The sequence below is a fragment of the Acomys minous genome (genome assembly GCF_964271855.1).
Source record: "Acomys minous genome assembly, chromosome: 14".
NCBI classification, from domain to species: Eukaryota; Metazoa; Chordata; class Mammalia; order Rodentia; family Muridae; genus Acomys; species Acomys minous.
The window spans coordinates 55349677-55366086 of NC_140496.1; the positions used below are offsets into that span (position 1 = coordinate 55349677).

The window sequence follows — 16410 nt, forward strand, 5'->3', positions numbered from 1 at the left end:
TATAAAAGGTAGAGTAAGACTGTGTCAATTGTCAGGAACAGACATGGTGGATATTGTAGTGCCAATGCTGAGATTGTGTCAATGTAGGTAATCAATGAAGATTGGCAAAGAGCTTGTAGTAACTTGGGAGAAATTAATAACAAATACCTGGAAAGCAAACATATACAGTTTATAAAAAGAACTAATTGGATCCTTCCTCGTATTGTAAAGAAAACACCAGTTCCAGAGGCACCAACCTTCTATACAGATGCAAACAGGATTGGAATGGGGGGTTATAAGTCAGACAAAATAACTAAGGTGATCAAAAGCCCATCTACCTCAGTACAAAAATCAGAATTGTGTGCAATCCTTATGGTGCTGTTAGATTTCCCTGAATCTCTTACTGTAATTACTGACTCTCAATATGTAGAAAGAGTTGTTTTCATATAGAAACTGCAGAGTTTACACCTGATAACTCAGAATTGACTTTGTTATTTATGGACTTGCAACAGGCCATCAGAAGTGGAAACCATCCCTTGAATATTACTTATATTCGGTTTCATACAGGTTTACCAGGTCCATTGGCACAAGGAAATGAGGAAGTTGACCAATTACTAATAGGAAATGTGTTAGAAGCCTCAAATTTTCATGAAAAGCATCATATTGACAGTAAAGGTTTAAAGAAAAAAATTCTCTATCACTTGGCAACAAGCTAAAGACATAATTAAAAAGTGTCCTACATGTTCTTTGTATAACCAAACTCCATTGCCTGCTGGAAGTAACTCTAGGGTACCAAAAGGAATGAAATCTGGCAGATGGATGTGTTTCATTTTGCAGAATTTGAGAAACAAATGTACGTACATATCATTGATACGTACTCAGGGTTTCAATGGGCCACTGCTTTGAGTTCTGAAAAGGCTGATTATGTAATTACACAGTTATTTGAAATAATGGAAATTATGTGAATACCTGCACAAATTAAGACTGACAGTGCTCCTACATATGTATCCAATAAGATGAAGAAAAATTTTTGCAAATTATAGTATAAAGCACATTACTAGTATACCACACAATCCTACAGGACAAACAGTTGCAGAAAGAGCTAATTGAACTTTAAAAGAGATGCTTATTAAACAAAAAGGAAGTGTAAAGATCCCCAGGGACAGATTAAATAATGCTTTGTTGACTTAAATTTTCTTAATGTTAGTGAAAAAGGAATAACAGCAGCTGAGAAACACTGGGTTATAGAAAAAAAACTAAGGAACTAGGACAACCAATATATTATAAGGATCTGTTGACAATAGACTGGAAACCTGCAATAGTTCTGAGATGGGGATGTGAAAAGGGAGTGAAAAGAATATGGTTACAGACAAAACTTATAAAGATTATATCTGACCAGGAAGACCTCCTACTGCCTGAAACATGAATGTGTTCATATAGCAAGAGAATCATCCTGGTCCTTATGACATGCCATTCTTTCATACAGCATAGATATTACAGCTCAAATAGACATGTAAAGTTGATGCCCTACACCTGCTCAAAGTAGAGCAGACAATTATATTTAGATAATTTGTACACCTTGCATATTCATATATATGTAGAAATGTACGTATACTAATACTTTAAAAAATATTAATTAATTTATTTATATGAGTACACCGTCTTCATGCACACCAGAAGAGGGCATCAGATCCTATTACAGATAGTTGTGAACCACCATGTGGTTGCTGGGAATTGAACTCAGGACCTCTAGAAGAACATCCAATGCTCTTAACCACTGAGCCATCTCTCCAGCCCTATACTAATACTTTTAAGAGTATTAGTATTGCTTATTTTCAGGGCAAAAAAATCAGATAATAATGAAGACAAAGCAGGTAGCCCAGGTGATTTAACTTTGAGGACTGCCTCAGCTACGGTTTCCTCAAGAATTTGCATGCATATCAACTTTAAAAGGGCTAGCCCAAAGGATTAATCCCAAAAAGCCTGGACAGAAACAGATACAGCTATCTTTTCCAGTGGTTGGCCAATATCTTAATTTTCTACATATGGAAGTTTTCCAGATTTCCATATGTTGGCCTTCTTGTGGGCAAAGAGTTGATTTGCAGCCCCCCCTTTTTCTGCATCCTTAAAATGGTTGATACATGTATTGCCCAGAAGCTGCAGCGTTCAAACAGGGACAGCTCGTGGGTGCACTTTGAGAAAGGCCACTCATGGTGGTTGGCTTAGAAACTTGAGGTAATGGAATCTGATGATGGGATGGGGCAGGGTGTTGGGTATGCTGGGTGGCCTAACAGATAACACAATTCCCTTGATTAAATAACAGCCAGATGGTCATTAAAATGGTTCCACTTCATTCATTTCGAGGCAGTGGCCTAGCTAAGCTTGAAAACAAAGAATGTGTATGATGTCAGGATATGTTTGGAGGACGGATTGTATTACACTATTCCACGTGTTGACATTGATAATGATAATGACGATGATGTTGAGGAGTTTCTAGGGAACTATAACTGAGCAGGGACCAGTAAGCCCAAGTGAAAGATTGGGAACAGGTTTCTACAAGTATGGACCACAGGCATAGAACAGCTGAGGTCAAGGGTCAAGGAAGAGTTCTGCTTGCAGGGACTCCAATGGTACAACCAAAGATGGTGTGGCCTTTTCAGCACTGGTGACATGCAGGGTGAGTCTGACTAAGGCCCACAAAGCCCTGGTGGGGACTTCCTGCCCTTAATCATTTGCCCTCTAGCAAGCTAAAATTGGGAGGAATCTACCAAGAAGAGACTTGATACCCTATGAGCATATACATGGGGAGGAAGTCCCCCTCAGTCACAGTCATAGGGGAGGGGAGTAAGGGGAATATGGGAGGGAGGGAAGAATGGGAGGATACAAGGGATGGGATAACCATTGAGATGTAATATGAATAAATTAATAAAATATATTTTAAAAAATAAAATAAAATAAAATTGGGAGGAGTGTCATATCTTCTTTTTACACCTCTAAGGCCATGTAAAATACACACACATACACACACACACACACACACACACACACACACACACACACACACACACCTAAAACCCCATATTCATTATACAGACTTTTGTATCTTTTGCTATGTAGTTCATATTTTTATGCTGTTGTCAATATTTAAGAATCTTGGAAAGTATTAAATTGAATATATTTACAGTATACCTACTCTGATATGTATATGCATAATGAACTGTGTTACAGTGAGCTGTTATATACCTGGTCATGTGTGTGGAGGTCAAAGGGTAATTTGAGGCCCTTAGTTCTATTCTTCCACCATGTGGGTCTTGGGGATTGAACCCAGGTTCTCATGGCTTATAAGCAAGTGCCTTTGCCCACTGAGCCATCTTCCAGCCCAGTCTGTCCATCTTTCCAGTTGTATTTGTGTGTGTGTGTGTGTGTGTGTGTGTGTGTGTGTGTGTGTGTGTGTAGAACACTTTGACCTAATGTCTGTGTGTTTTGAATGGGAAAACACTATAGTCCCGATTCTATCCTTTGGGTCTCTAGAGTGCACTCAGTTCTGTGAAACTGGAGCTTTGTAGCATTTCCTCTGATGCTTTGCCCCTGGTGAGCAACATTCAGTTGCTCCCCTTCCACGTGAGTATCCCTGGGTTGAGAATACTGAGGTCAGTGAAGTGCTGTGTCTGTTAGCAGTTTCAGAGACAACAGGTCATGGTGGCTCTGCCATCATGAATACATTGGTTCCTCAATGGATTAATAATTTCATGGCCTTATTGGAAATGGCAAAGGGTCAGAGGTAGAGAGGCTAGTTGGAGAAAGTGGGTCATGGGATGGGGGGTTAGAGTTCTTTGTGGGCATTGGATCCCCTGGAGCTCACACTACAGGTGGTAGTGAACCATCTTGTGGGTTCTGGGAACTGAACCCAGGTCCTCTGCAAGAGCAGCAAGAGCTCTTAGCTGCAGGGCCATCTCTCCAGCCTCTTGTTTTATTTATTTTTATGATTTTAAATTATGTGGTGGTGGGGAGAGTGGCATGTGGATGTGAGTGCAGGAGCCTGCAGAGACCAGGGACATTGGATCCCCCTGGAGTTAGAGCTATAGGCGGTTGTGGCCCATCTGACAGCAATGCTGGGAATTGAACTTTGGCCCTCTGTAAGAGCAATATGAGCTCTTAACCACTGAGCATCTCTCCAGCTCTGCTTCTGGCTCTCTTAATGATTTCTTCTTCTTCTTCTTCTTCTTCTTCTTCTTCTTCTTCTTCTTCTTCTTCTTCTTCTTCTTCTTCTTCTCTTCTCCTCCTCCTCTTTCTTCTCCTCCTCTTCCTCTTCCTTCTTTTTCACTAGGCCAAGAATTTTATTAACCCTTTAAAAAACTTTATTTTCAGGCTTCCTCAGCTTAATTTGCTCCAAAGAATGAATTGTGTATAAGCAAAAACTGAAAAGAGCTGAAGTATCCAGGGGATTTGGGCTTAAAATATTAAGATATCTAGATGTTATCAAATGCATAATTTTTTTTGTTTTTTGTTTTTTGTTTTTTGTTTGTTTTTTTTTTTGAGATAGGGTTTCTCTGTGTAGCCTTGGCTGTCCTGGACTCACTTTGTAGACCAGGCTGGCCTCGAACTCACAGCGATCCTCCTACCTCTGCTGGGATTAAAGGCGTGTGCCACCACGCCCAACTTTAAACCCACAAATTTTTAAAAGCAGTCATGATAGAAAACAGCAGCTCCTGTAACTTCTGCAAGCGTCACTTTCTTCAGAAGCTGCCTCAATTCAGTTCGCCTCATCCTTAAAAGCCTCATCAAAATCTCTACAGATCTAGAACCTCATCCTCATCCTCATCCTCCTCTCCAGTAGCAAGGGATGCTTTTCCACCCACAGACTGTTTGGGCGGAGCTTCAGCCAGTCTCCTTAAACTAGTCAAACTGTCTGCACCAAGCTGGTTTAGGATGCTGGAGAGCACTTCTGTCAGCTGCTTCGTCTCTGCGAGGCCTGTAATGGTAAAGGTGTTTGCCGCCAGAGATGTCTGAACTTCAGGGTTGCTAATGGACCACCGTCCCTTGGCCTGTAAACATGTTCACCTCTTCAATACCAGAGATGTTGTTTATCCCTCACTTCCTTGAGGAGAACTTCCGGTTTTTATCGGCTGCTGTGGCTGTTCGGTGGACTATCTTCTTTCTGCGAGCAGTTTCCTTCCCCGAATGCACACTTGAGCCTGCAGTTTGTGGTGAGTTTTTCCTTGGTCAGGATTGTTTATTTCATCTTGTCAGAGTGGAAATGGGGCCGGTAGGGGGACTAGGGTTGGTACTCAGGGGGTCTCTGGCAGAGCAGCTGAAGGGAGAGCTGCACCCATGGGAACAGAAGGTGACACCACGCCTTTCACGGTTTTACTGTCCTGTTCTAGGAGCTGGTGCAGAAGTGAGAGGCAAAGGAAAACAAATTCTTTATACACAGTTTGCTTTAATAGCCATCTGAAAGACTGCTTAGCACCCTCTGTCTGCACATTATGTTGGCCTTCAACGCATGACCATAGCAACATATATAAATCTATATTATACATTTATACACACACCCACAGCCTATGAGCACTGTGGAGACACAGCCTTCATATAGACCAGGCCTTGCCTATGCCATTAAAAGAGGCACAGGTGTGCTGTGTGCTAGACATTCAATAGGCAGGATATGGCCACCAGTCCCCAGTCCCCTGAGGGAAGTTAGGATTACAGGGGACAGCAGATTTAAGGGAGTCAGTTCAACTTGAGATCGTAGAAGAAACAGAGGTGCTAGGCTAAGCATAGGGCACCCGGAAGTTACCACATTTGTTTTGTAGACTCAAAGAACTCTGGTGTGGTGGTATAGACCAAAGCACATGGCCCATAGGGCTGGCCTGGCTCAAGAGTGGGTCCTTGAGGGGAGCTTGCCCAGCAGGGCACTGCTGCTCCATGGTGTGCTTTTACAACTGTCCGAGGAGCTTCGGCATTCCTACTTGTGGGCAGTGAGGACCTAGGTCCCCTGAGTTGGCTGTCTTGAGGACAGATGCTGAGGCGAGAACTGTAATGTGGTACGCACCATGCCACAGAGGCGGTTTAGAAGCAGCGCCAGGAGGCCTTCTAAGCAGTCTACATGAGCTTTGCTTAGTGCTGGGCCCTGTGGGCCTTGGCTAATCTCAGTCATTGCCGCCAGGATGCCACCTTCCTTCCTGCCTGTCCCATGTGAACACATCTCTGAGTCCTTTCCTGGACCTGCAGCAGGAGAGGATTGAGTGGGGCCAGCTATTTATTCTTCAGCAGACAGCCAGCTGCACAAGGGGCGGCCGGCCCTGCCCTTCCTGCTGCTTTAAGGACCTCTGGCTTCGCTTCCTGTGTGGCTCCTGGAAGGCAAGGGTCACAAGGCTGGAGTAGACAGCAGAGCCCTTAAGGATTTCACCTGCAGACAAGAAGAAAGCAAACCTAGTCAGAGAGAGTGCTCAGACCCTGCTGGAGGCTGGACTGAGAGGCGAATGTGTTGGAAGCCAGGAGCCTGAGAGCCCATTAGAAGGGTGAGCACAGGGGTGGGGAGTAGTGCTGGCCTGGAGAAGCTGCTGAAGGCTGGGTTAGACGCAACCCTTTCGCACCTCTAGACTCTTGCTGCTCACATCTCTGTATACTGAATGGCCAGACCCTGCCTTTCTCCCTTCAGGAGCTGGTTCATGCTCCATGTCAAGCGATCCGAAGCAAAGAAGCAAAGAGAAACAAACCTAAAGGGCCTTTTTCATGTCTCCCAAGAAGTGCTGAGCAAAAGGGGAGCACACAGAAGGAGAGACGTTCAGCAGGAAGTCCTCCTGGTAACAGCATGTCCCAGTTATGGGGTGGGGCAGGACCAGCAGGGCCTCAGAGGTGTTCTGACATGAGTTCTACCATTACAGACTTGGGGCAGCAGGCTCACAGAGATAAAGGGGCCAGCCAAAGCCACATAGCCAGTTAGTGACAGGCCCATGCTGAGAGCCTCCCCGGGGGGCCTGGGAAATAGGGAGGAAAGCTTCCGCAGGCTGGGACAGCAGTGTCCATGACCAGAGGCACTGTAAAGGGGTTACCTTTGCTGGGACGGGAATATGGCTGCACAGAGTCAATCTCGTAAGTGCTGTGCTACAGAGGCTCGGGAAAGAAAGAAATCGTCAGAGAAGAAGGAAGGGAAATTAGGAAATTAGATCAAGACAAAAGAATGAGCTACATCAGAGTCCAACCCTTTCTTAGTGGGCCCTAGCACTCGGCAGATTCAACGTGGAACTTTCTGGGCAGATGCTTGGCTGCTTGGGCAGCCTACACTCAGAATAGTTTCTGATCTTTAAGCCACGTCACATACACCAAGTCTTCCCTCACACTGCTTCCTGGGGGATTTGCCATAGCCGCAGAGAGCACCTGCCAAGATGGAAAAATCTTTCCCCTTAATGGGCAGTGCTTATTTTCAGGTTTTCTTCTGGATCAATGGGACTAAATAGAGATTGTTCAGGATCTTTCTTTATGGACAAGGATGCTTCCAGCCTCACCCTGTGGCAGAGCCCGTCCGTATGCTTCTGCTTTGCTTTAGTTTCCATAGAGCCCCTAAGGAAACCCCGGAGTCCACAGCTGACCTCACAGGCCGGCTCCAAATGTCTCAGCCCTCAAGAGGCAACTGCACTGCACCCCTCCCACCCCCCCAGCCCCCCACCCCCCACCCCCATAAAGGACAGAAAACTACAGTAAGAGGGAGCGATGAGGCAAGATGAGGGCAAGCAGAGAGGTCAGGGGAGGGGCTTGGGGTAGGGCTTACTGGAGAGCCAGGGCTTCTTAGAATGTCAGAGCCAGCCAGCCCCCCTCCCCCTCCCCCTCCCCCCGCCCATCCCTGCCCATCCCCGCAGAAGGTCGAGTGGGGCTCTATGGCTGAGTGCTACAGTGTTGTCCTTACCTCTAAATTAGTCCGTGCTTTCTTCAAAATATCATGGGTCGTGGTCACTGGAAACATAAGACAGCCCCACAGTGAGTCTGGCTTGCTTGGCGCTTGCTTCCCAAAGCGCTTTCTCTGACGCTCTGTGTGGTCTGGTGTTAGCCACGCCCCCTCCCTCTGTGCCCACCATTACTCATCAGTCTCTCCCCTCTCAACCTTCCTGAGCCCCTCTAGCCCCTGTTCATCGGCTACAAGATTGTCAGGAAGAGCCCTCCCTATATGTCCTCCGGGGAGCACCTACGTTGGCTCACGATGAACTGTTCCATGCTTTTCTTCTGCTGGTTGGTCCTCTTCAGACGCGCAGCAGTGCGCTGAAGGAGCTGTTCCTGTTGGGACACTTGGGCTCGCAAGTCCAGGAGTTCTTTATCCAACAACTGTCCCTGAGGAAGAGGGACAGACTTGGATAACATTCACAAGGCTGAGCACACCCGGTGCTTTGCAGAATGCTAACTCCTTCTCAGCCTTTTGTATTGAATTCCCTCCACTAAAACTTCTCAACGCCTCGCTGGAGACAGCTGAGGACCAGGACTCCAGCAAGGAACGGGAAACCAAAGCCTGCTGGGAAGAGCCTCACTCTACACCAGCACTAAATCCCAACAGGCAAGCAAGAGCTCTGTTTGGTTCTGTAGAGTTTCCTGAGCCCCTCATCACAAGCGACACTTGGAAGTTTAGGGATGCTGTATCTGCAGACATAGGACAAGCCAGGGGGCAAGTTTGCAAATACCTGCCGCCATGGAGATGTGAAACCACCTTGAGTTAGCATAGATGGGTCCACAAAGACACCAGTAACAGTTTTCTGCAGCTGAAGACTAGGAGAGATGCTGAAATACCTCTGTCCAAGAGTCTGCCAGCCACAGCCCGCCTGAGAGACAAGCAGACCCCAGAAGGTGGCTGGCTTTCCCAGGCCTGGCCCAGAGACACAGACTGTAAGAACTGTTGAGGTTCTGGGGCATGGCTAGAAGAGGCTCTCATGCTCTTTCTGTGGCCTTTTGATCAGGAAGAGTGCCAACGGTCCACAGGACCACTCATCAGCTCAGCCAAATTTCAGGGTACAAGACCTGGAAACATCTGGATGTCCAGGGTGCCTGGGGCTATTCCCTAGATTCTTCCTTCCTCTGTAATGTCTCATCAAGAGTTGGAGGGTGAGAAAAGAACGTGCTAGAGCTGCAATGAAGCAGCCAGGATGGCTCAGAGGTCTCCTTGCAGGATGTTCCATGATGACTCTGCCCATCCCAACTTGCCACACAACTCCTGACAATCAAGAAAGCCGAAGGAGTCAGGAGCAGGGCCACACTGGCGTGGAAAAGGTAGGTTTTAACCAGTCTGTGGCTGACAGACTCTTGGACAGAGGTATTTCAGGATCTTGCTTAGTCTCCAGCTGGAGAAAACTGTTACTGGTGCCTTTCTGGACCCATCTCTGCTAACTCAAGGCTCAGCTTCTTGTAGTGAGATTTTGGTTTCTTTAAAAACCCATGTATGTTAGTGATATGTTTTTGCTTTTTATCTCAGGTGTGGGAATATGGGGCTGTTTCAGATTGACCACAGCAGCTAACTATGATTTGTCTCGTGCTCTGGCAGGGGTATGATTTTGCCATGTGAGGATAGTTTAGGTTTGGAATTCTAGGGACTCTTCAGAGGGTATATTGATGCTAGAGACCCAAGAGAGGTGGCTGCTGCCCCTGCTGCTGCTCCTCCTGCTGTTGCTGTTTGCTGTTTGCTGTTTGTTTGCTGTTTGCTGTATGTTGGGTTGCTGTTTGCTTATTGGAAATTTCCTGATGATGAAAATCAAACTTGCCAAGGAGCTCAATGCCTCTAATCAGCAGGAAGAAGTCTAACAAGACCACTGGCCCCTTTTCCCTCCATCCTTCTTTCTCTCCTACCTAGTGTTGGGTGGGGGAGGGAGTGGGGCGGGAGCTTGGAAGGGATTGGGTGGAGAAGGGTAGCAGATAAAAGAACCCAATAAAGTAGCCAAGTCACAAAAGCCCAGTTACAGCCTCTCACCTCTTTGCCTAGCAGCACAGGACCATGGGGGTGTGGCAAGGCTGCTCTCCAGAACATGGTGAGGAGGGCTGCCGACTCTTCCAGGGCGTGGCTCAGAGCACCTGCACTGCTCTGCAGCTCATAGACACTTCTCTTACCTGGTGCCTGGGGAAAGAGGACAGGTTAGTCACGGGTGTCCCTGGAGCTGGGGCATCCCGTTGCTTTAAGCTTCCCGTGTAAACTAGCATAGGACACACGCCTGCTGGAAACCCTGGCTTTTTCTTAAAGTTCCAGGACAGCTGGTCCTTTTGCCTGGAACCCTTCCCCCAGGATGCCCTACAAGCTTTCAAAACTCATTCCTGTGGTCCATCCTCTAAGACCCTACACCTTCCTTGCCTGTAATGCAACCACGGAGAACAAGTTCTCACGCTGTGCCTACGGTGCCTTATTGTGCATAGAAACAAGGAACTCTATCCTGCTCTTCTGTAGTGGGTCCTTGTAGAAACCACTATGCTATGCAAGCACCCATGGGTGTCTGGTTCCTCACTGGCACCTGCTCCCTCTTAACTCCTAAGCACACTATGGTGCTTCAATGACTGCCTCCTCTCCTCTGCTCAGTCTGAATAGGGAAATCTGGGTTATCAGGCTCACTACCTTCTACATATACAAACTCATGTGGATGCCTGTTGGTTTGATTGGCTTTAATCTATCTAGACATGGCTTTATGCCAGCATTCCTATTATAGATAAGCTACCAAAGATGCCAAACACAGTGACATGGTATGTCAATATTTTATAAGTGCTCTATTATAAAGCACAGGGTATTCTGGGGTTCTCAATCAAAATATCAGGTCAGCCTGGTCTATGGCAAGGTGAAAATGGGATACAGAAAATAATCTGGCTAGAATACCCATCAGCCACTGCCTCCACTGCTGGGAGATGGAAGCATTGATATAAGGCAGAGTCAGAGGAAGAGGCTGCCTGTAACTACCTCTGCGCCCTGAGCTTCAAGTCCAAGCATGCTGCACAACGACCTGATGAGAGACAGTATCTTTTGGACCAGCAGCTTGCTTTCCCCAATCTGCTGCTGTAGAGCACTGTAGTCATCAATGTGGCAGATGACATGTCGGCCGTGCTTGTTGGCAAAGGAGCCATCAGTAGCATCACCCTCCGGCTTGGGAGGGCTCTTCACCCCTGCAGAACCATCTGAAGCCAGCTCTGACAAAGAAACGAGAGCAGGAGCCACTGTTACGTAACAACAACCTCAGTTCACTCGTCTCCAAAGGGACAATGAGAGAAACAAGAAGCAAGCCGGCCTTCGAAAACACAGGGCAGCAGAACCCACAGAGCGGTCTATGTTTTATATGTTTATGAGTATTCTTATGTCACTTTGATGGACACATTTTACTGCACTGTGGTAGTGTCAATTGTCACCAGACAGAATTTAGAATTGCTTGGTATGTGGGCCTCTGGTGAGTCATTTTGATGACATTATGTGGGAAGGTATGTGTTTACTGTGGGCAGGACCACTCCCTAGACAGGGTATCCGGAGCCGGGAACCGTGGGGAAGGTAGCACTAAGCACCAGCACACGTGTGTTCACTACTCTCCGATTCTGATGCCAGGTGCTATGTCACCAGTCCCCCTCAGTTCCTGTGACTTCCTTGCTATGATGGAGTATAAACCTGCCACTGGGAGCCAGAAGTATACCTTTCTCTCTCACATTGCTTTTTTTTCAGGGGGCTATGGCAGGAAAAAAAAAAAAGATATTTTGACATCTTTCGACAGGTGAAATACTCAGGGTAAGTACATTTAATGAGTGAGTTTTGGGGTAAAGTATGGCCCCACTCAAGAACAGAGCAATGACAGAACAGCAAAGCAAAACCAGAGCAGCAGGGAAAGTATAGGAAGAAAACCCAGAAAGGCAGAGGATGGCGCATAGGCATGAGACTGGGAATAAGGTGGAGACACAAGCCCTGCATGCCCTGCATATCTGGAGAGCCAGCTGAAGGCTTTCCATCACCATCTGAGTCCCTTCACTGCTGTATTTACCATCTGTCCTGGTGATGATGGCCGGGTCTGTGCCAGGGACAGGGCAAGAAGAGCTGGGGAGAACAATGGCTGGAGAATTCCAGCCAACATCCCGGACAGGAGCGGAAGCAGCTGAACCTAGGGAACAAAACAGCTGCCATGTCAGGTCGGCCAACATGCTGCATTCTGAGCAGCATGGCATGGCAGGGCATGGGCATAGCTCAAGGCTAGCCTCAGGGAACCAGATCTCATAGGCCACAGTGCAGGGAGACAGCAAAGCACTCAGTGTGCGCTCTTCCATTCAAGGGTATGTCTCAAGAATATCATTTCTAGTCGAAAAATATTGGTAGGTTTTGTAAGCCCAATTTTGGATATAATTTCACATGTAGTGTCTAGTACAGTGTCTGGAAGTGAAGTATAAATGTGCAAAGATGTCCACAGTATGGATGTTAAGATGCTGAGTGAGGGCAGGGGGAAAGGCTCAGGAGAACATGTGAGCCAACACTGAAAAGTAAGTTGACCAAAGAATGAGTAGGTCCCCAAAAGCTTCAGCTCAGCAGTCTGCTCATCATCCTGGCTGTTAGTAAGCACAGCCAAGCCTGGTTATCTGGTCCTGGTCCTGATTCCCAGCCTTAGTAGCCCTTGCTTGTCTATTAAATGTCTTAGGACTCAACTTTCTCATGGGAAGTACAGAGGTGGGGGAAATGTCCTGTTTACGATGAGGTTGTGTATTTGAGGACACCTGGTAGATTCTAAAGCACTATGTAAACATGAAGATTCCTTACTGCCCCAAGCGCTTGGCAATTGTTTTCTTTAATGCTACAGATAACCATACAGACTATATTTCTTTTAATCAGTCCCATTTTCAAGTGGAGTAAACTAAGAGTTAAACACTTGAGCGTTCAAATACTTGGCCCAAAGCAGACAACCTGAAAGTGGCAAACCAGGGAATCTGGAGACAGGCCTGATGCTGAGTCCCAGGAGGCACAGTAAAAGCATGCCCGGGGTTTCTGCCTGGCCATGACAGAACAGTTCCTCATGACCGTCCAGGTGCCACAGACATCCCACTGGCAGAGGATTTGGGCTTCCCTCTTCTTCCCTACCTTGGACGAATGGCTGTGTGTTTGCAGGCTCCGCATTGGCTGAGAAGTTCTGGCTAACAGAGGAGGCGCTGAGATTGCCTTTGCCAGTACCACGGTCCAACTGCTGTTCCAGCTGCAGCCGCAGACAGTTGTTCACTTGAATGCTCTGTTCCAGCTGCCCTCTCAGGGCTCGTATCTCTGCCACCAGGCAGCTTAACTCACTGGGGACTTGGTGACAGGAGTCGAGGCTGAAAGCTGAAAGAACAAAGAGGAGGGACCAATAGCACTGACCATGTATTTTCACGTCATAGCCAAATACCGCCCTGTGCCATCCCTCCCTGCCAAGGGCCCCACTGGAGTCTCCGGGGCTTGGCCACACATCTGTGAGGCACAGCCTTTCTTGTTCAGCACCCGGAGCACAGCAAGGTTGCCTATAACTAGCCTGGGACTTCTCTGAGGGTCAAGCATGCCTGTAGAGCATTTGGATTGGCAGACGAACAAGCTTGCTGCGTCATGCTGCAGCCTAGAAAGCAGGTCTACACTGTGTCATCCTGCAGGCTAGAAAGCAGGTCTACACTGTGTCATCCTGGAGGCTAGAAAGCATGTCTACACTGTGTCATCCTGCAGGCTAGAAAGCATGTCTGCACCGAGCTAGAAAAGAGTAGAGTTTGAGGGAGAAAGAGATTTGATGGGTTCCGCACTCAGAGAGGGAAACAGGAACACACAGGGCTTCTGGCACTAGAAGGGAAGTCAAGTACCGTAGGCCTGGGCTCATAATTCCTAAGTGAATTTCCAACTTCTTGTCGCCACTTACCACGTATGTTTCTAAATACAAGGATAAAGGAAGCGAATAAACAGTCTAGACTTCCACACTCCTTACCTGAAGTCCCGAGGGCCACTTATATTTTGAAAGGCAGCATTAGTTTTGGATTTTACCTTCCCCTATCTGCACTGCCACATCTACCCTCTACCTCCCTCCTTGGCCTTAGTCCAACACATGATTATTTCTGCCATGAGCCATGTGAATAGGCTAAGCAGAGAGAGACTGAATATCCTCCTGTCACCTCAGGTATGTTTTGTTATCAAATGAGTTCCTGGAAAAGCCCGCAATTTAACTATCCTGCTGGGCCTTTGGAACTCAAAATAAATAATTATGGAGCCTTAGTGCTAGTTAAGTTTGAATGACCTCAAGAAGACCCACCCACCAAAAGAACAGCATGAGAGGGGTACACACCAGTGTGTGTGTGTGTGGGGGGTCAGGATGAAGTGACTTCAGAGATAAAAGTTTGTTGTACTTTCTCTTCCTCCAGTTCCAAGTTCTCACTAACTTTTGCTTGTTGGTGGAAACAAATTTCCATCATCCACTGCCCTGTATCTTCAATTGCACCGTATCTCTTATTATAATTGTAAAATTTTGAGATTATAATTTGATCATTTCTTCCCTTCCCTTTCTTCCTCTTAACCCTTCCATGTATCTGGCCCCCTTTCCAGTTCATGGCTAATTGTTGTTACACACACACACACACACACACACACACACACACACACACACACACACTGCTCAGTCTCTATAATGTTACTTATGTGCTTTCAAGGCTGACCGTTTGGTGTTGGATAACCAACTCGTATGCTCTTCCCTAGAGAAGACTGTGTTCCTTCCTCTCATCATCCCTTGGCTGCTGAGGTTCTCTGTCTGTTGGGGCTGAGGCCTCATGAGCTTCCCCTTCCACGTTAGCCTGCCTATTGCTGTCCTCTGTCTCCCCAATAGCACACTGTCTCCTAATTAGAAGAATCTCTACATTCATTCAAGAAGCTTGCCAGACTTAGGGTCTCCTAACTTTAGTATGCCCTACCAGACTTAGCGTCTTAAAACTCTCTTTTCAACATGGAGCTTTTCCCTTGAAAGTAAACTCTGGTCTTGACTTTCAGGCTTTCTATGTGCCGGCAGCTACCCTTCCCACCAGCCTGACTGCTCACTCCTCCAGTGCCAAGGGGCTCCCACAGGCAGACTGACCCACTGCACCACAGATCTGGACTTCAGCCATTTTTCTCTCAGCCTCATGAGCTCACAAGTTCTAATTCCCTGTCTCTTAGCAGCAAACTAAGAAGCTAGCTCCAGCCTCTGTAAGTTGACCTCTGCCCTTGGCCACTCACCCTTTCCTCAGCCCTCTGGACCAGTTCTTTTTCTTTAATTGAGAGTTGTACTATTTAAAGCCATGCCTTATCTCCCAGTGATCTTCTCAGAGCCGAAAGCTGATTAACTACTTCAGTCACTTCAAGATTTCTGCTGGAAGACCACTGCGGCCTCTGCCTTCACTACATGGGGCCAAGCACAATTCACAAGATGGTGTCCCCCACACCAGCTGCATGGACTATGTGACCACAGCACAGGGACATCATAGCTGTACCACCATGGTCTCAGGTTGAGAGGGGCTTTCAACACGTGTCTTACAGTTTCCTCATGTAAAAATGCTTCTACCCACTCGCCGGCCTTCAAAACCATGCGCAGTCTCCAAGCTGACCCTTTTACCACTGACACTTTGCGTCTAGCTTGTAGTTTTATTTTTTATCTTTGCTAATCACAATTACATGATTTCAGCCCTGTTGCAACCTTCTGTAACTCACTAACATAATGTAACTCTTTATACTTTTCTCCGTTTGAGTAGGGAAACATATTAAGGCAGGGCGTGGTGGCGCACCCCTTTAATCCCAGCACTCGGGAGGCAGAGGCAGGCAGATCTCTGTGAGTTCGAGGCCAGCCTGGCCTGCAATGTGAGTCTGGGACAGCCAGGGCTACACAGAGAAACCCTGTCTCAAAAACAAAAACAAAAGGTATAGAGAGATGGCTCAGTAGTTAAGAACACTGACTGCTGTTCCAGAGGTCCTGAGTTCAATTCCCAACAACCACAGGGTGGCCCACAACCATCTATAATGTCATCTGGTGCCCTCTTCTGGTCTGTAGGGGTATAAGCAAGCAGAACACTGTATACATAATAAATAAATTTTTAAAGAACAAACAAAAAACAAGCAGAGAGAAAAGCTGTTCAATAAATAATAATAAACCTAGGCTTGAAACATATGACCTCTTAGTAGTGTTTCACTAGGCACCTTTTTTTTTTTTTTGTGGCTTTGAGTCAGTTTTTCCATGTGGGGAGGGAGGAGGGTACATGAGGATTACATGGGCTACCATAGTCTATCTTTATCACATTTAAAATCTTTTCAGATGGTGACAGCCCTACAACATTTCTTCATATAAACAAAAACATGCTATAGACTTTGCCCTTGGCTAGGTTGTTTTTTCTTACTTAAGTGGATGAAGTGTGATTCTTGTGGGCTGTCTTTAAGGCTACCCAGGCTGGATCTGCCTCACCCTTGGGCTTCACAGAGTAGGGGCCGAG

At 46.8% G+C, this 16410-nt stretch overlaps 1 protein-coding gene, 1 long non-coding RNA gene and 1 pseudogene across 22 annotated transcripts in view; 1 reads left to right on the forward strand and 2 right to left on the reverse strand.

Annotated features, from left to right (window-relative positions):
* Window positions 1-788: 788 nt before the first annotated feature.
* On the reverse strand, window positions 789-6133 carry LOC311582479 (transcription factor BTF3-like; annotated as a pseudogene). The gene is made up of 2 exons: window positions 6029-6133; window positions 789-5197 (listed from the first exon to the last, which is right to left on the reverse strand). The product of its transcript is annotated as a transcription factor BTF3-like (transcript).
* The window catches only part of PDE4DIP (phosphodiesterase 4D interacting protein), a 204117-nt gene continuing 193779 nt past the window's right edge, over window positions 6073-16410 (reverse strand). For 11 of the 20 annotated variants that reach the window (XM_084756810.1, XM_084756809.1, XM_084756800.1 and 8 more), the window contains 8 exons: window positions 13034-13267; window positions 11952-12068; window positions 10892-11118; window positions 9923-10066; window positions 8163-8301; window positions 7883-7929; window positions 7032-7083; window positions 6073-6385 (listed from right to left, as the gene is read on the reverse strand). In XM_084756810.1, coding sequence (XP_084612936.1) covers window positions 6243-6385; window positions 7032-7083; window positions 7883-7929; window positions 8163-8301; window positions 9923-10066; window positions 10892-11118; window positions 11952-12068; window positions 13034-13267 — 1103 coding nt within the window. In that variant the 3' untranslated portion in view covers window positions 6073-6242. Of the gene's footprint in view, window positions 6386-7031; window positions 7093-7882; window positions 7930-8162; window positions 8302-9922; window positions 10067-10891; window positions 11119-11951; window positions 12069-13033; window positions 13268-16410 lie in introns of all 20 variants that reach the window. The other 9 variants (XM_084756814.1, XM_084756798.1, XM_084756804.1 and 6 more) reach the window with 4 other exon arrangements.
* Window positions 6392-16398, forward strand: LOC311583327. The gene is made up of 3 exons (XR_014774455.1): window positions 6392-6782; window positions 14942-15136; window positions 15245-16398. It is a non-coding gene; the product is annotated as an uncharacterized lncRNA (long non-coding RNA).